Source organism: Hirundo rustica, chromosome 1, assembly GCF_015227805.2.
Source record: "Hirundo rustica isolate bHirRus1 chromosome 1, bHirRus1.pri.v3, whole genome shotgun sequence".
In the NCBI taxonomy this organism is placed as follows: Eukaryota; Metazoa; Chordata; class Aves; order Passeriformes; family Hirundinidae; genus Hirundo; species Hirundo rustica.
The window spans coordinates 47,203,939-47,227,474 of NC_053450.1; the positions used below are offsets into that span (position 1 = coordinate 47,203,939).

Here is a 23,536-nt window from a genome sequence, read left to right on the forward strand (position 1 = left end):
AATCATTATCTTGGCTCTCTCCCTCTTATTTAACCTCCTCTGCCTGCCTTTAAATTGATGGAACAGATTTGTACTGCCTTGGACTCCGTGCAATTGGCCGTTGCAATATTCTTGGACATTCTTTTATTTTTTTTTTTTATAAAAACATTTGATACCATTAATCATATTGCCATATGTAATAAATTGGCTGCCTGTGGTATACTGCCTCAGACTGTCACATGGTTCCAATCACAGCTCTGCCAACTGAAGGTGGTTGCTGGAAAGTCTGACTCTTCCTCTCCGGCGTGCCGGGGTCCGCGGGGCTCTGTCCCGTGCGCGCTGTGCGTTAATGACCTGCCGGCACCGCGGCCAGGAGTTACAAGTACGCACATGTTTGTGAGTGCCGCTGTACATAAGCAATAATCTGCTCGAAATCAAAGCCACATCATCCCGGAGTCAGCTTTTTGACAGCATTTGCGAGGTTGGAAGGCTAATTCGGTACGTCTCTAATTTGCAGCTTAAGTATCTGCCAGAGTGAAAGGTGGAGGAGTGGGGGGAAGTATTAAATTTAGCTGCGTAAAATAAATTCAGGGAACAAGAACACTGCTCCTGTGATTTGGCTTTTGTGACTGTCAGGGCTCTTGTCAAGTCACAGCTGGAATGCTGTGGATTTATAAGAACAATAGAGTTATTGGGGGGAGAAGGTGGGGAGAAAGGAATGAAATGCTATTTGTAACTCTTCAGCTAACACTTTGACATAGGTTCTTTGGATCTTTCTAAGTAGGCATGGACAGACTGGTCTATATAGACAAAAACCTCTAAACACCTCAACTCCTGATCCTTTACTGAAGATTGTCTTGATTTTTTCTCAGAGCAGTGAAAAAAAAGTCTACTGACTATAGAGAAAGGCACAGAAAGTTTTGAATATCATGAGCTGTCTTCCTACGTGTCAGCTGAATGTGGGAAGGGAAAGGATACTACTGCATGAAATAATTAATCATAAAATGGTTTGGTTTGGAAACAGCCTTAGAGATCATTTAGTTCCAGCTCCCACGGCAATGGGCAGGAACATCTACTAGTTGCTCAAAGCCCCACCTAACTTGAACACTTCAGTTGTGGGGCACCCCCAGCTTCTCTGAGCAACATGTTCCAGTGCCTCTGTACCCTCACAGCTAAGCATTTGCTCCTAATATCTAATCTAAAGCTGCCCTCTTTTGATTTTTGATTTAAAACTATTTCCTCCCATCCTATCAATTTCCCTTGTAAGAAGTCCCTCTCCAGCTCTCTTGCAGGGCTGCTTTAAGGTCTCCATAGAACCTTCTCTTACTGGCTGAACAACCCCAACTCTCAGTTTGTCTTCATAGGAGAGGCGCTCCAGCCCTCTGATCATCTTCGTGTTCTCCTCTGAACTCACTCCAACAGGTCATGATCATTTATATTATTTTAGAGCCCCAGTCATGGAGCAGGGCCCCACTGAATTAATTATGATGGGAAGGCAGAAAAAAGACAGCCTCTGCACTCAAGAGATTTTAGTGTGGTCTCCAAGTTCACTGAGATTGTTCTCCTCTCTAAAACCTTCCAATTCCTGTCAGCTCTTAGCTGGAGAAAATACAGATACCTCTACAAATGCAGGCAAGGTATAAAAGAGCACCATGGGGACACCTGTTCTCACAGCAGGATCCTTCATCAGACCAAGAAAAGGAAGCCGAATGGAGAAAAGAAAATATTTGGAGAGAGCAAACAGTCCTCTGGCATCCAGATACCCAAGTTCTCTTGGCTGGATCAAGGAATGGTGCCAGCTGTAGTGACACTGCAGAGATATACAAGCTAAAATGTACCTCCACACAGAGCATATACACAGAACCCCGAGGCATTGATATTCTAAGAGATAACCAGCTTTGTGCTACTTTGTTTTATCTATGAATCTATCTAGGATGCATAATTAGTAAAGTAAATCTTGCCATTTTATTACTGTGTCCATGTAATGAGCTGATGAGACATTATAACCACCATGCTGGAAGAAAATGATGATTTAAAGCTCAGAAACATGAGAAACACTGGACTCATGGGAACTGCTATTCAGCACTGGACTTCGGTCCTGAAGTCCTTGACTTCACCCATATACACAAACAGAAGTGTGAGCCAAATGCAAAATGAGCACAGGAATTCAAATTCTCAAAGAAGAAACATATTATCCCTGATCCATTTTTTTCAAGAGACAGCTAATTTTTTTTCCCCAAGCCATTCCTAGCTTTGCTTGATCTATTTTTCTCAGAAGATATCTCAAGTTATTGCCTCACAGGCTTTTCTTTCCTCAGACTTACTCTGGGAGGATTTTTTCTCAGAGGTCTTGATCTTTCAGACCTTTCTACCTGTGTTTAACTCAATATGCGATAAAAATCCCAGTTGTAGAATCATTTGTGCAAAACAGACAAGTATGCACAAGAATGCTTAGAGGATCTCAGATTCACAAGGAAAAACTAAAGAGTTGTCAAATTGAAAATGCACAATACTGAATCATGCTGTCAAAAAGCTGACACCTCTACAATGCTTGGTATCTTACTACCTACTGGTGACATTTATGAGGGATTTTGTTTTATTAAAAAGAAAAAAAAAAAAATATTTCACAAGCCTGAAAACTAAAGTTCTTGAAAGACTACATGAAACATTGCCAGGCTCAATTTCATGAGCATATCACTTTCTGATATTTATATAATCAAGGGCATAATTTTGGAGGTGTCTGTAGATGCCTTACAGTATTTCAGCTATAACAACAAGATAATAGTTTTAATTCTGCATTGTACCCTGCAGTGCCTTCACAGAGCAGGCTTGTCAGGTGAATTGAGCTATGCATACTTCCAATACTGTTTTGATGTAATATAGACCAAATAAAAGACACTATTAGCTTCAGCTGGGAAAAACTCCCTTTTTTGGTACAGAGGCCTTAAAGGTCCCGAGTACAAAAGCTCAAGTTTTTCTGGAAATACTCACATAGAAAATAACACACATACCAAAAAGGAATAAGCAACTACTGCTATGCTGCACAGTCCCAATGTTTTTTTACCAAATGCTTGACTACTGCTGCACCAGGTGGTTCCAAAGATTTGCCAAATGCCTTACTAACAAGTTCAGGAAAAAAAAAAAAAAAAAAAAAAAAAACTCACTGTAGTTCAGCAAAGCCTTAAAAAAAAAAAAAAAAAAAAAAAAAAACCCACACACACACAAAAAAAAAACCCCACCCCACACATACAAAAAAAAAAAAAAAAAAACCAAAAAAAAAACCACCCCAAACCAACAAAACACACATGCAAGAAAAAAACCAAAAAAACTTAAAATCTTATGTGATTTGCTCTAGAAAGCTGCACAGTTATAACTCAAAGGAATGAGACTTAATTTGGGGCTCAAATGAAGAAGGAAGGAAGAAAAGTCACATCCACCTTTCCAGGAAACAAATGGAATTACCATTCATCTTTCAGTATTTTAACAGATGGCTAAAGAAGGTAAAGAAGCCCCATACAAACAAAAATCTCAAAACCAAAACAAACAAAGAAACCACCCCTCTAATCTGCAGACTCTGCAAATTGCTCTGACTAAAGCAGCAGCCCTTTTTCAGTTTGAACAATTGCATAAAGCAGAAGTTGCCTGATTCTCTTTAGAGTAACTTTACACACATGTGACATTTACCTCATCTATTTACAGCCTCCAGTGTCAAAGGAGGAGACTGACTCTAGAGTAGGCATATGCCTAATTTTAAACTTGTAGGGATATTAAGTTGAGAAGCCCTTTAGAGGTTAGGTGTTTCATTTGTCAGTACATTGCATAAGAACACAAATGTTTGCAGAATCCCAGTAACAAGGACTGTCTTTTTCCCTTTGACTGAGGGCAAACCTCAAAGCAGTCCATAGCCCTTCTCTCTGGTCACCAGTCTCAGGAGCTGAGGGAACAGCATGAAGTTATGTGAGGAGACATTTAGGTTAGATACAGGAAAAGGTTTTTCACCTAGAGGGTGCTTGAGCACTGGAAGAGGCTCCCCAGGGAAGTGGTCACAGAACCAGTCTGACAGAGTTCAAGAAGCATTTGGCACCTAGTAAGACTTGTGGGGCCCAGGAGTTAGACTTCAATGATCCTCACAGATCAGGTTCCCAAAGTATAGCTATTTTTCAGTAATCACACACTAGCATTTTACTGCTGGGCTAAGGTACATACTCCTAAAACCTAGCCCCTAACTAAATAAATGAAAAATGGCTAAGCCAGAATTTCTCAGCTGAGAAATCCAGATCATTATTTTCAGCTGCACTCCATCTCAAAAAAAGAACTGAAAAATTTGGTAGGTTCCTCAGAAGACATTTTTTATTTTTATTTTAATTTTTAATTCACATAACAAGTTAACAACCAAAGGGTGTGAGATTTTTTAAGCAGGTTGTGCTCCAGCTATCTCACATTATCATACATAACTGCTATACGAATAATCAAATATATGCAGTATGATTTTTAGATTTAGATCAAGTTAAAAGAAAAAACACACACAAAAAAATACCAAAAGCTCTAGGCCTCTATAGGGTAAATTAAAGCATTTAGTGAAATAAAACACTGGCATAAACAAAGGCTTTGAATTTCAAATATCCTTAAAGAAGTTACTAGAGACTCTGCATTTTGCCTCTACCTCTTAAAACTGAGGAAGAAATAGTCATTACATTAGCTCAGAATCAAAGTAATTTCTCCATTTTAAATGCTTTATGATTACTAAAGGTTTTTAAGCTCCTGATGAAGGCAGCAACACAAATGAAGGAGACAAAACTGGAATGCAAATAACTGTCTAGTTGTCTGTCAATCTAAGAGCAATATACTGAGCTTTACTCTATTTAAGCCTTCATGGCTTTCCTGCAGGCTTCAGCCTGTATTACAGTAAACTGTTCACATGATGACAGGCATTTGCATCTCCACAGATTTGGCTCCCAAATTCAAAGCAGATGTGCCAAAGCTCAGAACCCTCTTAAAAATCTTTCTACCGCCTCATGAAAAGTCTGGGCAGTATATTGCTTTCGTCTGCTTAAGGGAACCAGTGCATACTCCTCCGCAAAACTCCTGGGACCATCATCACTTCTAACACCAGCCCAAGAGCTGGCTGTCGCAGTGTCCCCAACGCTGCCATCATTGTCTTCATCCCTTGAAAATAATCCCCCTCTTGTCAAAGAGGTTGAGCTGTGGTCTTCATCTAGATCACTTGGCAACAGCCGGCTCCTAGGAAGATGAACTTCTTCTAGTTCAGTCTCTGAACAAGCACAAGTACAGCCTCTGACCCAGCATCGAGGAGTTTCTCGCCTCACCCAGTATCTGGCAGACCTAGCCATCATTCCCATAACATTTCCATCATCAGGCAGTGCAGGAATCTGAGAGCTTCCACCATTATGCGCACTCACAGGTGGGGCACGACTGCTAAATTTGTAGACTGCAGAGGAAATTAGTAAGGTTAGATCAAGCTGAACAAAGCAAAAGATCCAAAACCCAGAAAAAGCTTGTGTCTGATTGTCTGTACATCACCTAATCACAATATTCTGGAGGTGTCTCATACCACTCCCCCCCAGCCTTTGAGGTCATAAATTGTTTATCACAAGATTTAGCATCATTTTTCCAAGGTCAGATTTAAAAATTAACTCACTCCATTTTGCCAGCCTCTACTGTTAATGAAAACAGCCCTTCCTGTCTTTCCAGTAAGAGCAGAGAAACCTCATGCTCTGGTTAACTAAGGGTAGAACTAAAGCCAGAGACAATGACCACAATGCTCTTGATTCAGTCTTCTCCCAGCTCCATACAAACCAATACAACAGCCCTGCAATCCATCTAGCACACTAACTTAGAGGAAAAAAAAAAAAAAAGAAAATTTGAAGGAAAACCTAACTACAAACCTTTTTTGATCTTCAATACTTTATTTTGTCTTTCATTCAAGAGCTTAACTCACTTGATTTACACCTGACCCTTTTCATCACCTCTGCCTCTCTCACACCTTCCACCCCTCCAATACACCAGTTTTCAGTTTCTATTTCTTTGTGGTCTTTCTATCATTTCAGAAGTACTAAGGAAAGGGAGTTTTGACCTTGAAATATTGCTACACAACCTTCCTAGACCAATCCTTATCAAGGCCCAGCTGTGGCCTTTGAAAAAGGTTTGTGTTACACAATCAAACCTGCTCCCAGGCTATAGGAACTCCCACCACTCTGAACAGCAAGCACAGAAGGGTATTTGGAGCTCTCCCTGAGCTGGCCAGGAAGATCACCTCCTCATGAGAGGAGGTCTGCATGACAAACACCTCTACAATTTAGGAGACCTCCTGAACACGTAGTCTGGCTATAGGGTCTGGAAACTAGCTACCTACCTATTGCAACAAAGACACCTGGCAGCAATCCTTGCCTTACAGTTCTGCTGCAAAGAAGCATTTGGCTTCTTCAGGATAAAAACCAGTAGGAAAATGACTGTGCCACTCCTTCTCCAAGTCACACTGGGTAGGTGTAAACTCAGTAGATCCTACATGATATTTGCTCTTGGTGAGCTGCACAGCTAATCTGCACAGTGGGAAAGTAACATTGCTGTGGCTGGCAAGTAACTCCACTCAAACCATAGGGAACCAGCCTTAACTCCAAGCACTGTATAGAGATGCCTTGAGTTAAATTTCAAAGCCAGACATATCTCATGTAAGAGAAGGAATTCTAGAGTAAGCACTCTAAGATGACATTTATCTGTTTTCTTTGTAAGTAAACAGGAGGTTTTAGCCCTTGGAAAAAGAGAGCTAGAACAAGGACACAAGAAAAAAAACATGAAGGCCAGAAAACAGCAACTCTGAAAACACTAACAGGACAGCCATAGGAGTGTTACCTAAAGCTCTTTTACTTTTAAACCCTTATTTCAAGGAAGTTTCCTACATGCACACAGACAAGGCAAAACAAGGAATAGCAACTAAAACTCAGCAGCATTCATCCCCATCCTCGCCCAATAAAGCTACCCCTTTCTCACAGATCACCTTGAAAGGTCCTAGGCTCATCTCCTCCTCGAGATGCAGGAGCTGTCTGTCTCTGCCTTCTTCTCCGGGATCTAACTGGCCGAGGTCTGGCAGGCGGCTGGGTTTGGCTGTCTGGTTCAACCCTTTCCACCCAAGGGGAACTCAGGGCTCTTGGGTTCGTCTGTTGAGCCATTTCAATGGGGTCCACCTAAAGCTAAGAGTAAAGGTCAACAAGCAGGGGACCTATCATAAAGTCACTGGTTTCACAAGAAAATGGGAAACAGAGTCCAGGAGCTATAAAAAGCACACATTTACCTCATACATTATAAAGCCTTGAGGCTAAATCAACACCAGCAAACCTTTTCCAGCATGACCAGACCTTACCTTGCAATTCAGTCTTGCTTCTTTGTGGAAGTGCCTCCTTTCTTTACTCCTAGGTAGGAACACAGTGATAACTCCACTGATAGAGGAAGGGGAGAAGACCAGGGCTATAAGAAGCAAACAAACCACTGGAGGAGGAGCTAACACAGCATCTTCTCATTTGTAATCAGCAAAGCCTTTCAAGGCCTAATGAAATGAGAAGAGGGCCCACAAAACCTGTCTATGATGTTTGGGTCTTAAAGGAGTAAAACATCACCTTGGTCCTCAAAAAGACAAAGTAGTAAGGGTAAACCTCTCATTTGGCTGAGGTATGCTCAGCACAGGGACAAGGGCAAAATAAACCGTTTGTACTGCTTTGTAACATATAAGCATGTTTCATCATACTGTTTTTTAAGATTTTCCTTCAGTCTTATTCTGTGGAAGTGTCTACCACAGTAACTGGAGTAGGTACTTCCTCTCTTCCAGGTGGCACTAACTCCCAGATCTCGTGAAAATACAGTCTTCCTTCTGGACCACCTGAGCCTTGTACAGCCCCCAACTTAGGTTCAACCAGCTCATGGATTTTCACTAGCTTAAGTGTTTCTCAGGTTTCTTCTAGCACTTTGTGAATTTCTCTGAGACCTTCTCACAACTCTTTGAGGACCACAACACAACCAACAGAGACCTCAGGCCTATAGTGAAGAAGAGGAAATTACTATTTGCACTGCTTTCCATATCCTTGGTAACGTACAAAGAGGCAGCTCTAAAATAAAGAAGTAAATTAAAGGAAGAGTCATCTCCAAGTCACTTGTCACTCGGTGTTTTAAAGGGCAGCGTTGCTACTGTCTGTGCATGGCAGCCTGTCCATCCACACACCTCCAGGCTAAGAGATAGTCCAGAGTGGAGGAGGGTGGATACGCTTTCCAAAGGTACTGAAAACTTGATGAACTTCCTGTGGACATGGGCTGTTTTGATATTTATGATTATAATCATCACCTTAAAACAAAACAATGCTGAGCCCTGGGTTAGAAATGCAACCAGACTGGTAAATCTTGTGCTTTCTCCTTGTCATATTTCAGAAGTAGCTAATTAAATGCAGACTTCCTAAGTGACTAGCACCAGACCACAGAAAGCTCGCTTCATTTCTGGGCTCTGCTATGTACGTGTTCAGCAATAAAATGCTTTTTCCCCTCCTGACCTGTCAAAGGCAAGGGCATCGTATCATGAGTTAGTGCTGGGGGACGTGGGGGTGGGTAAGGAATGGTGGCCCAGAAGTTGAGGTGGACAAAGGCTTGATGATCCAGCTCATATGACCTAATAGACTGTGTCACTGCCTTTGGGAAATACAAGCCTCCTGGCACATGCCCTTGGCTAGAAGGTCAGAACAGAAAAGGCCAAGCTCAGAAAATGAAGCCCTCCAGCTGAGAAAAATAATCCAACCATGGATCGGAGAAAGCTTTGTTTTTTCCTCCAACTTTTTTTTTTTTTTTTCCCCCAAATTTTCAGACTTGATGCGTTGCTGTAGTGCACTTCACGTCTGATTAAATTAGTCACATTGCATTATGCCATATCAAACGTGACATGTTGCAATGGAATGTGAACGGCATATAAAGATGTACTGGCATCACAGAGCTGCTACCTGCTTCTGACACATCTCTCCGTTAGCAGCAGGTAAGGGAAGCATGCAAGGTCCAAATCCTTCCTTGTTGTTTAGTCATGCTTTTGCAGCTAAACAGAAGTTTCTTGTGTGGTCACTTAATTTTGCAGCAAATTAGTAATCAGTTACTCCAAGAAACTCTTAACTACCCCAAACCTGTTTGTAATAATACACAAGGAAGTATCTAACCAGGATTCAGCCCATCCCTTAAAAGAATAAAAAGTATGCTAACTAAAATAGCACAATGTAGAGCATATGGGCAGTTGCAACCTACAGAGAACACCGTCATGTTATTGCTTGTGTACATACAGTTAATATTATTTCGTGACCTGCAGGAACCCCACCAAGGGGAAACTCTAAAATGCAGCTCACTGACTAAGCACCTCCTGTTAGGCTGATACCAGTGCAGCTCTTGTGAGGCTCTGCAATGAGCTGAAACTACTACACCAATGAAAAGCACAAGGAAAACTTTTAACATGATAGTCCACCTTTCTCATGGTAAATGCCTGCACCCTTGCATGGCAACATAGATCAAAGGATTAAAGAAAATCCATACTAATTTGATCTTGACCGGAGTGCTACAAATGCACAACCCAATCTGTATTCATTCTCAATTTGATGTTTTATCTGAGGTTCCTGCAGGATAGTTTGAAAGAGACAAGAGCAGTTTCAGGTCTATTGAACTACTTGCCAAAGAGCAGGTTCTAGCTCATTGCCATTTCCCTTTCATGTTCCTACAAGTCAATACCAGTATATACCAAATGGCTGAGCTTCCCTATGAAATGACTACCGAAGCAATCACCAAAGTCATTTCATTGGGTAATCCTAAAAGACCAGAAAGGAGAAGTCCTTCTGGTACAAGACTTGCTATACAGCTTATTCTGCGCAACTTATTTTTCATACTTATATAATGAAATATATTTTATAAACCATGGAGAATTAACTTTGTATTAATCATCTGAAGATTTAAGTTTTGAAGTTACAATTATTAATTGCAACTTTTTTCTCTTTTGTAGTGCTGTGATTTTGTGGACAATCCTGGAGGCCCCTGGATCAGGGGTTTTAGGGATCCATAGCTCAGCAGCAAGCTCTCCTCACTTGAACAAAGCTCCTGTGACTAGAAGCGTTTAACTAGGTGGATGCTAATGGGGACTCCCACAACTCAACACCATGAGGCACTATATGGAGCTGAAGAAAGTTGGCCTAGCTGGGAGGCTTTGGTAATTCAAGTTGGCGAGTCTAATTGCAGTGCTCATGCTCATTACTGTGTGTTCCCTGGGGAGGCTGTGTCCTGTTCTACGATTCTTTCACAGCATTCATCTTTCTTGTTCTGGGAAGAGAATAACAAGGTTTTGACATATTTTGTGGTGCATCTTTGACAGTGGAAATCCTTTTGCCTAAGATATCTGGGCACTGCACTTTCAGGTAAATATACAGTCACAATATATCTGGAAGAGGAATAGTGCAGGCTAGAATCAGGAAAGTAGTACTCAGTCTCTTAACCGTATTTTACATTATGCTGTCTGTTTTTCAGATACTATCATTACCAAAAGTGTTCAATCCACACATGAATAAAAATTGATGTTCTGAATTTTCTGATGACATTGTTCACTATTCTCTCACACTTTCCAGTGCCGCATGAGGGCAGGTAACCCCCAAAAAGTGCACGTGTGTCATGCTGTTTAATGAAAAAAAATTTTTGACTAATTAAAATCAGGACCATAGCTGTATACTTAGAAGAAGCTAACACACCAGAGTGCCTGAACACACAGACTGTGCTTGGGAAAATCCACATTGTAAGGGTTGACCAAGAATCCGAGCCCACTGAACTATTCTAGTGCAGACCTCTGAAAGCCTTATAAAAAAAGCTGTAGCTGACATGGGATACATTTCTCTTTGTTTTTCCCATTCCCATCAACTGGCTAGTTTTGAATCTTTTCCAGTGTGTGATCCAAAAAAGGAGGACTAGTCCCTTTCATAGATTGCCCTGGCATCCCTTTTCTGTCTTTCTGTAGTTCCTCTTTCTTCTCAGTTTGGTACATATTGAGCAGATGAAATGAATAACAAAAGACAACTGTATTGTAATTAATGCGCAGATGTAAAACCAGTGTCTGCATAGCTGACCTTTCAATTTCTGTATATTTGGCTGGGTATTAAAAAAACTGCCAACACAATTTTCCGTTGGTAATGATGTGTTTATGACTGTACTGAACTGTAACACCTTCTACTTTCTGATGAATGAATATAATAAGAAGGCTGATGATTGTGAAACCAGGTTTGGATCTGAGGTAACCCAGTGTAGTGCTTCTTCAGAATTTTGAATCAGTTCCAGGATAACTAAGATGCGCTCTCAACATTCCCTAGATTCATCTGCTCAAGTAGTCCCTGTTCCAAATTTGGGAAATCTGAAATAAATACATCAAGTGCATGGTCAAATACTCATACCTGCAGCATGTCTGATGGAGAGCAAAGGGCTGACGTTTGTAGGAGGCTGATGGGTACAGACTCCCAAGAGAATCCTTGGAGGAGGAAGCTGTGCACACCACAAAAGGTACCTCAAGTTCAAGAGCGTACTTCAGGTTGGTTCTGAATTAGAAACACTATGGCTTTACTCTTGGGCTATGGAAGATCATACTTGCCATATGTTGTCATCAAAAGGGAGTACATTCCTACCAGCCCTTACTGGCTGTATCCATGGGTGGTTAAGATCATGCATGGGTGTATGACCTGGCCTTTAGCTGGTCAGGACTTCACAAGAATGTGGCATTTGAGCAGCTGCAGTCTGGTTTGGGATTGTAACATTTACACCACAGATGAGGCTGGCTCCTATCTGGGCCAGGATCTGGGAGGACCATAGCCTTGATACTCACTGATTGGCCCAGTAAAGATGGGGAAATCTGATGCTGCCCCAGAAGTAAAGCCAGGATTTTAACCGCCCGTTCAGCCACTTGATTTGTCTGGAGACCTGGTATGTGGATCTCGGTGATGGGGAAAGTAAAGGAAATCAAATTTAATACTGAAGTCACTGGAGTGGAAAAGCTGTGATGCTACCCTCCCTCTTCATACACTTGGTTTATTCTGTCAAGCAAGGAGCATCCAGAGTGCTTCCAGGAATACGTGTGCACACACAGATGTGATGATCACAACACGGCCATTGGTGCAGCCAGAGCCATATGCTTCCAGCCACCAAGAAACCCTGTGCTGCAGAGGCACATTCTGGTGGGCACAATGGGAGCAGGAGCTTCTGCCTTTGCAGGAAGAGTGGGAGGCTTTAGAAAATCCTTATGAATTAGGACTACTATTGCTCCTATGAAAAGGTAGGGAAACTACTGTTTGGTCACTCCTGAACTTCATGGTTGCTACAGGAGGGCTCAGCTGAATGGGGAGCAGGAGGAATTGTTATTAAGCCCAGTTAACGGAAGGCCACAAATTTAGGCGTGCAGGTATCTTGGTCTCTGTACAGGCAAGAAATAGGAGTCAGAGAGTGGCTTCTTCAGGAGCCATTTCAGGTCCACTGATATATCTAAAAGGCTGCCTAAGGCTTTTCTTCCTGCCCTGGCTTCATGGAGACTTCACAGGCACCTCCCTGGTGACTCAGCCAGTGCAGTTTAGGGGAATCCAGCCCTTCAAGCTCAGACACCCTCACAAGTTACTGCAGGGCTACAAGGGACTGTTAGGAAATAAACTCAGTGAATTTTGCTGCAGAAAAGCATCCAGACATCTCCCTGGGAGGGCTTGTCTCTTGTGAAGCTGCCTGTTGTCTGCCAGCCCCTCAGAGTCCCTTGACTCTTGTGAAGCTGCCTGTTGTCTGCCAGCCCCTGAGAGTCCCTTGAAAAGACAGCAAAGGTTAGTACCTGCTGTTTGGGGACAAGGAAAAAGAGACAATGGGAGGTAAGGGTGGCACAGGGCTACAGGGTGGGCCACAGGAGGGTTTAGAATTAATGATTGTAATTGACTATTTGTTTACTCTTCACCTTTAACTGGCAAAGGCTGTTCTGGGTGTCATTCAGAACAGAAGCAAGGCAGCAGGTACTTCGTGAATGCGGAAGGAAGCTGGCTGAGGGATGCCTTTAGCTCCCTAGAGATGCCACTGGTGAAATGAGCATGGTTAAGAGGCCACTTTCCTTGGTAGCCACCTTAGTCTCATTTGAGGAGCACCCAGGATGGCCTGCGAGTTCCCAGGGCCAGGTGCTCGCCCCAGATGAGCCTAACGAGGTCCCTCATACTCCAGCTCCCACAGGAAAGAAACCCAAGCAGGTGTGAACCAGACTCAAGAAAGGAGCCAAACTCTAGCACAAGGCTCCAGCATCTTGGCACAGCCTCTTTCCCGAGGAAGACAGACGGAAGGAAATCTGTCCCAGAAGACCTTCCCTCAGTGTTTAGTGGAGGCTTTCTAGGCTGCTACTGAAGCCCAGCACCCCCTTGCCTGTGATTTTACACTTCATACCCAGGCAGCAGGTAACAGCTTTGTGGGTAGATGCAGCCAACTTGTGAGAATGTTTTCCAATTATCCACAGCCAGGCACCATAGCAGAGTGCAAGCTGATCAGATAGCTACTGAATTTGCATATACACAGGCTTTAATAGCAAGTGAAATGCACTTTCTGTGAACTCTGTAGCCCTTATACAGTGTTTTCAATTAATAACTGCTCACTCAAGTTAATAGATTTCTCCTATAATATTTACAAGACTGTATGGACTCTCTCTTTTGACTAATTAACACATCTTTAAATTCCTTTGACTAAAGCTTTTGGTTGTCTGGTGAGTAATATCTGATTTACCAGGCTTTAGACCCAACTATTTGGGGGGAGGAGTCATAGGCTTATTAAAAAACAATCTTTAATATTGTTTTCTTGTAGTAAGACAATGTAGCAAGTCTTCCAGCACATCATCTTTTGGTATTGTGAAAGCTTCCATTTTATGTTTGCTTTTTTTTCAATGGTGCCATTTCACTTGGGGAAGTCAGGGTAACTGATTTTTTCAGAGTTAACAGTTCAGAGAACTACAAGCCTGATTCTGCTTACAAGAAATACACAGCACCATGAAAACTGGCATTGCCTTTGTCCTGAGAGACTGAGCACTGCTTTGTGATGAAAACGATCTTTGCCTGAAGCCAACAGAGAAAAAACCAAACAGGATAAAATTCTCTACCAAACCTTGTGTCACCAGAATTGCTGAAGAACTGGACACAGTCTTCCACACTGGAAAAGTTACTCACAGCCTTTACAAAAATAATATATTAGAACCTGATGCTTTCAAAACAGAGTTCCACGCTGCCATAGCTAGACGAAAACTAAGTCTGTTTTTCCTCACAATGACACCTCAGTATCAACCACACCTTTGATTTCCTTGAAGTGCTGTTGTGTGCCCTTCTTGGAGTGCCTGCTTCTGGACTTATGTCATCAGGCACAGACATCTGACTTCTTAATTCCTCACTTCAGCACCTCTGTGCTACAATTAAAGTTTATCCATGCGCATAGTCAATCAAAGTACGTAACACAGATCTTTGTAAGAGGAGACCTTTGCTTTAAGGAGCAATAAAAACTTCACTTAAAAAAGCACACAAGTGGCATCTGATTTAGCAGCCTTTGAACTCAGCAGCCTGAGTGTGGAAGTTCAGGGTGTATGGCTATTTGTTCAGGTGGATACCACTGATGACATTTGGGGGTCATATTTTTCAGGTTTTCTTTCCTGTCATAACCCTAAGAGATTTCTTTTTAAAACAAGAAAAAATAAAGCTGACACCACTGAGAGAGTGAAGAGGACAATCTGTCTCTTCTAATCCTTGCAGAGGCTTTTGTGTTTAAATCATGCAGCATGGTAGTCTCAGAATCTTCAAGAAGAGGTTTGAGTATCGGTATTCACTAGTAAGTGCATCCCTAGTAGGCAAATTTAAGCAGATTTTGTCTTTTTCTTTCTGGAAAAAACTTGTTTCATAATGCTCCAAGTATTACTTAAAATGCATTAAGTATTAGTATGCTTACACAAAAAGGTTAAAAAGCAACAACAGACTAGCTTATACTTTTTCATCATTTTATTTCTATAGTGAAATTTACCTTCCCACATGGAAAAATAAATCAAATAGTAATATAGCTCCCTAAATATACTTTTCATAATGACCTTAAAATAAGCAAAGCTGGTGGCCTCACATGTTATGTAGTTCTATTAAAACAAAAGTGCGTGCTTATTAACTTCTCCTACCCAGGCATTTTTGCTGAAGTTTTCAATTCCAGGTGTCTACCCAAGCTGACTGGTTTTAAAAATATTTTTTGCCAATTTTTTTCTGGTGTTTTCCAATCTACTTTAGAAAACCAGCAAGAGTATTGTTCTTTCCAAATTTAAAATTCTGGTAGTCTTTACTCTGAGGCTTTTGAAGGCCTTGTGCTTCAAAACAGGGATCTGATATTTGGCATAGTGTGACCTTTCCAAAAGGAGGTGATTCACCATGCAGACCCTTCAAAACACGAAGGATCAAGATTGTGGAGTGTTAGATTTTAAGACCTTCATGTCTCAAGCTCTGGTTCCCATTAGGCGTGGTCCACACAAAGATCAAGCAGCATTTTCTCAAAGTTTTCAAATTCCTGGCATGGATAGGTTGGAGCTGGGTAGAGACTCAATGCAAGCTCGTGGGAGCTCTTTCATGATCACAGTGGATTTCCAGCAAGGCACCAGCACCCTGTCTAAGTGGCAGTTGTTCTCACGGGTCCTTTGTTTTGCTGTCTCACTGGAAATACCGGAACACTCAGAGCTGTTGAGGACCTTAATAAATAACTGCTGTGCTTTGTGTAATACATGCGTAATACCTACTCTCCTATGTACACACCTAATATGAAAGAGTCATACGTATTCATATGCACAGATGTGTGGATTCCTTATGGCTGAATAGGCTAGCTCAGCACCCCGGCATCTCCACACGAGTGGGGAACTGTGCTTAGGACACATGGAACCTGCAAGAGCAGAAGCACACTCCTTGAGCCTTTGGAGTCAGTCCACTAGGACCAGGATGAAGGATTCAAGGAAACCTTCTCCTCTCAGGTAAACCCACCTGTTTATTGTGAATGGGTACACGAGGGAAGAACAGGTGCGGAGCAATTCTCTGTACGGGGTTTTATGTAGGGGGTGTAACAGGGGTTGATATAAACAACTAACCAATGGGAGATAACTAGGGAGGAGGAGAGGGGAGGATGATCGAATTTAGGAAACCAATAGGGTTACTCTGTGGGAGGGATTGTGGTACAGAGTCCAGTGGGGTCTCAAAGGATACATAACAGACATAGAACTTTCTGGATAAAAGGGACAGGTTTTACAGTAACTGACAGGGAGTTTAGGCAGGGTTTAGGTGATGAACAAGGAAGGTGCTGGAACAAAGGGTGTGGAATAACTATGTAAGGAGCAAAAGGGAGTATACAAATTCTGGGCTAAACCGTTAACTCATGAAATATGGGGAAAGCAAGAATAAACCATTCCAACAGAATACAACATCTCCTCCTTCTTTGTTTAATAAATTAGAAGGATGGGCATTGCAGGTACTCAGACCTGGGATACTGATCTGCCCACCAATCCTGATTAGATGGCCAATCAGGGCAACTTGGTTCTACATTTTCAATTTGATTTACTTCAGCGGAGGAAAAACTAAACTCTTAATGGTCTTTAAAATGAAACAACAGAAAATCCAAAACATTAACATAGTAAGAACAATAAAAAGTAACAGAACAGTCTTAGGAAGAGAAGTTAACCATCCTGACAGTCCCATCATGGAGATTAAACCAGTCTCCGGTTTCTTGCTTGATTTGATCGATCATCGACCCCATCTCCCAGAGCACTGTGTGGATGTTGGGTGCTTTTGATGACAAGCTCATACAGCACCATCCCTCAAATTCTTGGCACTCATGCCCATGCAGTAGCAGGAAGTAATCAATGGCTGCTCAGTTTTGGGGTTGAGGGCTTGTGCCAGTGTGACCCACACATTCTGCCTGGGTTGAGGGACAATCCACACAGCGATGTGACAGCTCAACATGGAGATAAGAATCAGCACAAGGATGAAGTGCATGGTGGTATGGATCTTGGGAGATTAACTCTCTGCATAAAATAAACACAAGAATTATTAGACTGGGTAACAGTTTTTCAGGGTTTGAACAGGTGAGACAGAGGTTTGCACGGTTTCTTCCTCCTCCTTGCGGCGCCTCCTCTTAGAGGCCACTGTGACTTGCTCATCATTTTCTTCCCTCACCCCAGCATTTTTTGGTATATAGAGTTTGACCCATTTTTGGGGAATCCATTGTGGGCCTGTGGGGGAGGATATGCACATGTATCCACGTTCCCAGGTGACCAGTTCAAATGGGCCTTTGGTCTCCCATGTCTCGCGATCTTTAATCAGGACTGGAGGACGGGGCGCTAATTTATACTTTTCACTGCTGCTAAAGTGCTGGATGACTGGAGTACACATATTCTCAAAGGCACAGTTCAAAAAGTTGATAGTAAAAAGCTCTTTGCAGAGAAACCTGAAATGAGGGGCCCTTGACAGTCACAAGCCTAGCAGGCTTGCGAGGCTGCTAAACCAAATCCTATAACGCATGTGGATCCCCACCAGGGTAAGGGGTCTTTGTGTGGTTATTTTTTAGATCGAAGTCCGGTGTTTTAGAGCGTCCTTCATTATTATTTTTGTGCTGTGCCTCACCCTGTCTCCCTCCCTCCCTTTTTTTTGTTTTATGGAAAGGTGTTTCCTTTGCTGAGCCCACCTTATTTGTGTCATGGCGCGGTACAGTCTCGCGCTCATAGCTTTCTTTTTTTTGCTGTTGGTCCTTCTGTTGTGACCTGTGATTCCCCCCTCCCTTATAAGATCCCCAGTGGTTCCTCTGTTGCTGATGTGTTAAACAGTCCTTCGCAAAGTGCCCAAGCTTCCCATACTTGAAGCATTTGGCTTGAGCAGGCAGTGGTCACTTGGCTGGTGTGGGTGTGGCTGCTGCAGCTGTCCTGGGTTTCACTGGAACATACCTCCTCTCCTGGTTGTGGTACCTATCTGCTTTCTTGGTGCAGGCCACGATGATTTGCTTGAGCGTGGATGGAGGATCCACAGGCAGCCCCAGGCTCACCCGGCTGCAGGCCTCATTGGCATTATTCTAGGCCATTTCCTTGAGGATTTCCGCCTGCGCCATCGGATCATCCATCTGTCGCTCTACCTGCTCACACAGCCTCTCAACAAACTGTAAAAAACCCTCAAAGGGAAGTTGTTTTATGTTCACATACCTGCCTTCCAGCTCCAGTTCCGATAACTAATGAAATGCTTTCACTGCCATTGCCCCCAGCCTTGTTATTATAAACTTGGGAAGAATGCATGCCTGCTCTTCTGGGTCCATCCACCTCCCCGAGCCCTCGAGATGTTCTAATGTTTTAAGATTGCCATCGTCATCAATTGAGACCTCTGCAGTGTTTTTCAGCTCAGACAAGAGTGATTTCAGGAATCTCCCCCAGTTAGCCTCCCAGAGGAAGAACTCCAGTCAAATTAAAATGCACCAGAACAGGTCCCTGAAAGCAGCCGGTACAAGGTCATATGATGTTAAAGCAGCATCGAGCGTCCCTCTGAACATCTCACTGCCGCGGCCGAACTCCTTCTGAGTTTTGCAGAGCTCCCTCTTGGTTTGGTAGGCAATCGCCTTCCACCCACGGTTCTTACCCCCTCTGCCGGAGTGAGTAACAGGTGCTGCAAGAGGCAGCTCATCCTCTTCCGGGTTCGGGTCCCCCACATCCGGCCACACCACCGTGGGAACCGGAAGTCGGCGGGGGGGGAGGGGGGTGGCAGGGCGGCGAGAAAAAGGAGGCGGAGACTTGGGGAAGGAAGGGGTTGGGAGGGTCGGGGGAACGGAAGGGGTGGGAGAGCGGGAAAACGGGTGAGGGAGAAGGAGCAGGACAAAATGGAGGGTCCAGCACGCGGTCCCCACCATTTTGTGTCCTTCGGAGACCAGCTTGTTAACTGGGGAGATCGTCTTTAAAGCTAACAGAACGACGAACCTTTGGGTTATTAACCGGGTGTTAGTAAAAGGCTGTGGGGAATGATAGGCAGCCTGGCCACTGCCACCAGAGCTAAGGTACCGAGTGGACTGTGGTGAGCCAGGGACACTGCAGCTCTGCTGGCTGCGCTGCATGGCACGGGTTGCTCCGCACAGCCCTCCCGGTGCAGGGGTAGAGAGTTTGGGAGAAGGGGAAACGAGAAGTCTTCCGATGGCTGTCTCTTCATTTCGCAGTTAATTAATTCTTTACGGATTAAAAGACAAAGTTGGAGAAATTTGGGTGCTTTTGCGTCTCCCTGCTCCACCTTTCGGGTGAGCAGGTCCCCAACTCGGTCCCAGAAAGGAATAGAATACACATCCTGCACTGCCAATTTAGGGAAATTGAAAGAAAGCCAGCGAATAAAACTTTTTAACAATCCTTTAGAAAACTTAACATCCCCACCCTCCAGGGCTCCCGCAACTTGGTTAATGAATTCCCCGCTCTTGAGCTGACAGGCGCGCCCCCAGTCCGCGTTTAAAACTGACCATCAGCTCAACAAAAATCCACCACCTTCCTCGGCAAAAACGAACTTCCGTAACTAAAATTTCAAACGCGCCCGCGACTGATTTTCGGAAAGGGCACACACACACCCCTAAATCTGACGTGAGGGTTCAGCCGCCACAAACACAAGCACAAATCGCGGCTGACGCTGCCGCCGATTCGACACAACGCAGCACACGGGCTGCGACAGCACACGGGCTGGCGGCAGATTCGACACAACGCAGCACACGGGCTGCGACAGCACACAGGCTGGCAGCAGATTCGACACAACGCAGCACACGGGCTGGCGGCAGATTCGAAACAGCGCAGCACACGGGCTGGCGGCAGATTCGAAATAGCGCAGCACACAGGCTGGCGGCAGATTCGAAACAGCGCAGCACACGGGCTGCAGCAGCACACAGGCTGGCGGCAGATTCGAAATAGCGCAGCACACAGGCTGGCGGCAGATTCGAAACAGCGCAGCACCCAGGCTGGCGGCAGAACACGGGCTGGCGGCAGATTCGAAATAGCGCAGCACACAGGCTGGCGGCAGATTCGACACAACGCAGCACACAGGCTGCGACAGCACACAGGCTGGCGGCAGATTCGACACAACGCAGCACACAGGCTGCGACAGCACACAGGCTGGCAGCAGATTCGAAACAGTGCAGCACACAGGCTGCAGCAGCACACAGGCTGGCGGCAGATTCGAAACAGCGCAGCACACAGGCTGGCGGCAGCACACGGGCTGGCGGCAGATTCGAAGCAGCGCAGCACACAGGCTGGCGGCAGCACACGGGCTGGCGGCAGATTCGAAACAGCGCAGCACACGGGCCGCGGCTGCCGAATCGCTCCGCCGTAGTCTCGCTCCCCACTAGGGACGGCCCTCCCTTTCCTTTAGTGGTTTTGTTTGTTTGTTTGTTTGTTGGTGGTTTTTTTCTTTTTCCCCGAGGATCCTCACCAGGATCGTCCCGACCCTCTCTCAAAAAGGGATCTCCCAGGGTCCCCGCTATACTTACCAAATCCCTTGGGGGGTCCCTTGCTTACTCCGGACTGAAACCGAGAGATGTTCCTGATCCGAGAGCGGTCCTCCCCGCGCGGTCGATTGTCGCTCTCTCGCCGGGAGCGCAGCCGCGCGAAAAGCAGCCTGCTGCAACCGGGGCGGCGGGTGGACCAAAGGCTCCTTCGATCCTCGACCCTTCGAGGATCCAAGCCTCTCCGTGGGGTCCGGGGTCTCAACGGCAGGTCGTCAGGCCACACCGACCACCTTGGGGCGCCAGTCTGTGGATTCCTTAAGGCTTTCGGGGTGAATAGGCTAGCTCAGCACCCCGGCGTCTCCACAAGAGCAGGGAACCGCGCTCCCGCGGCAAAGCCTTAGGACGCACGGAACCTGTAAGAGCAGAGGCACACTCCTTGAGCCTTTGGAGTCAGTCCACTAGGACCAGGACAAAGGATTCGAGGAGACCACCTCCTCTCGGGTAAACTCACGTACTTATTGTGAATGGGTCCACGAGGGAAGAACAGACGCGGAACAATTCTGTGCACGGGGGTTTTATGCAGGGGGTGTAACAGGGGTTGATATAAACAACTAACCAATGGGAGATAACTAGGGAGGAGGAGAGGGTAGGATGATAGAATTTGGGAACCAATAGGGTTACTCTGTGGGAGGGATTGTGGTACAGAGTCCAGTGGGGTCTCAAAGGATACATAACAGACATAGAACTTTCTGGATAAAAGGGATAGGTTTTACAGTAACTGACAGGGAGTTTAGGCAGGGTTTAGGTGATGGACAAGGAAGGTGCTGGAACAAAGGGTGTGGAATAACTATATAAGGAGCAAAAGGGAGTATACAAATTCTGGGCTAAACCATTAACTCATGAAATATGGGGAAAGCAAGAATAAACCATTCCAGCAGAATACAACATAGATGCATGTGGGTTGTTCTGAAAGTTCAGATTCTTTGTGCCTCAAATTCAGGACTTGAAATTATTGAATACCTTGGATCTTTGTTTCTGTGGGCTTTAGTTCACAACACTCTCTTTATTTTATATCAGTGTTGTGAAATTATTCTTCCTTACTGTTTGCAATCCAGTTCTACAGTGAGGTGTCCCGTAAACATGTCCACAAAGAGAGGAGGAATTCTGTCTTCTGAGCAGGATTTGAATGTCGTGAAATACATAAAACACATGATGACATACCAAACAGCTGAAAGACAACACTGGATTGTTATTCCCTCTTTCAGACAATGAGTCCTGCAAAGATCCCACAGAAGAAATGGAATTTGATCAGGTAACAAAGAATCTTAAACACGACATTCATTCCAGGACAGTCTGATTTCTGGGTTTGAGATCCTAATACAAGCTTGCTTATGCATCTTCTTTTTTATCTTGTATTCTATAACATTCTTTTAATTTTGTTTGTGTGATACAATCTGAAGCATGAAAGGATCATTTTGGCAAGCAAACAGTGCCATTCATCTGTACTGTAGAATTAATTTCATTTGCGGCTGCTGAAAACAAAGCACGGTGAATATACTTCTTTTAAAGTGTGTCAGTGTAAAATGACATTTAACATAGAAGATATCTTCAATTAAAAAGAAAAAAAATGTAGTGAATAAGAGAAGACATGAACAAAAGAAGCAGTATGCCCAAGAAAGTACTAATTTAGACTAGCAGAGAGCTGAGAAGAGCTATTGAACAATTTCATTATCACATTCTTTTCAAAGAAGGAAGGCTCCTGCTTTCCTATTTCATGATAATTGGATGAAGAAATGTGGGTGGGAGCACAATTCATTGCAGAAATTGATGAATTATTTACTAATTAAGGAGAGAAACAGGATAGTATGAGCTATATTACTTTGATATGAATGTTCCTTTTATTATATTATTTATACACATGCAATTGTTGCTTTTATTAACTAAGAGGTTAATCACTTGAATGGGATGCTTTGCATTCTTTACAATTACATACACCAGCAAATTGGCTAATTTTATGTGAAAAAAAAATAACCTAGCAATTTTTCTAGTACTTATCTGTATGGTGCAGTTTAATAACATTTTTGCACTGTGTAAAATGAATAAACCAGCTGGTCCTGTGCTTTGGCAGCAGCACTGCACATAGCACCATGGCACACACAGGCTCAGGAGCCCTGGTCGGGGTTCAGGCGCACTGCAGAGGTGATGACACACAACTCCCCCAGGCTGGAAGATGAACCCGGTGATGTACTGTACATCCAGACTTCCTGTTTATGGGGCAGGCTTGAGAATGACTTCAAAGGTGACTGCCTCATTTTTTTCTGCAGCTGGGAGTGCCATTTTGTTCTAGGGATGTTGTTTCTGTGGCAAACCAATCTCTGTTTAGACTGGGTGAAATTAAAACTGCCCTGCTCTGTGTTACCCCCTGATAGTGCAGAGGATGCAGAGAACCCCTCCTGCACTCAGCCCTTCAGTTTCTGGGGCTGAAGGACTCTTGCTCTGCTTGCATGCAAAGCGCTGGTGCCATTGAACTGCCCGTGAGCCTTTCCCCCCTGTACCATCAGCCAGACTGACACTGACAAGCCCCTTGATGGTAATTCCTCTCTGCTGCTGTTCCACAGAAAACACATCCAGGGCTTTGTGAACTGGTGCTGTTCAGATAAGATCCAAATAATGGAAATTGTGCCTGAAGGAAAAGGATTTTTCATCTGTACATCTCTTCATATCTAGATCACCTCACCAGAGCTCCAGAGCCCACACTGTAGCTGTCCATACCACTTAATTATTTTGTTTTACACACATACAGATTGTTTTAAAAAAAAAACCCAAAACATATGGTTTCCAGATAGAAACACCTCCCCTACTTAAAATATATAAAAATATAAAAGAATCTCTGTTTAGATTCCACATTTACATGCCCCACCCTTTCTTCCCTAATGCATATAAAGACATTGATATGTTAACATCATTTGTTAGTCATTAGAAAAGTAAGTAAAAGTGCATGGTTTTGGGTTGATGATGTAATAAGTTATTTAATGATTTTCAC

General features: G+C 43.9%; 2 protein-coding genes across 2 annotated transcripts in view; both read right to left on the reverse strand.

Annotated features, from left to right (window-relative positions):
- Positions 1–4,302: 4,302 nt before the first annotated feature.
- LOC120761631 (uncharacterized) lies at positions 4,303–18,734 on the reverse strand. Its single transcript, XM_040083500.2, has 5 exons — positions 18,663–18,734; positions 17,984–18,108; positions 7,358–7,433; positions 6,995–7,181; positions 4,303–5,428 (listed from the first exon to the last, which is right to left on the reverse strand). Exons 1-5 carry the CDS (start codon positions 18,732–18,734, stop codon positions 4,962–4,964), a joined length of 927 nt encoding a protein of 308 aa, XP_039939434.1. The 3' UTR covers positions 4,303–4,961.
- The window catches only part of LOC120762208 (uncharacterized), a 63,733-nt gene continuing 56,130 nt past the window's right edge, over positions 15,934–23,536 (reverse strand). Inside the window, exons 3-4 of the mRNA XM_040084791.1 lie at positions 20,536–20,831; positions 15,934–19,360 (exon numbers count right to left, since the gene is read on the reverse strand). Of these exons, the coding sequence (XP_039940725.1) occupies positions 19,008–19,360; positions 20,536–20,831 (649 nt within the window). The 3' untranslated portion in view covers positions 15,934–19,007. The remainder of the gene's footprint in view (positions 19,361–20,535; positions 20,832–23,536) is intronic.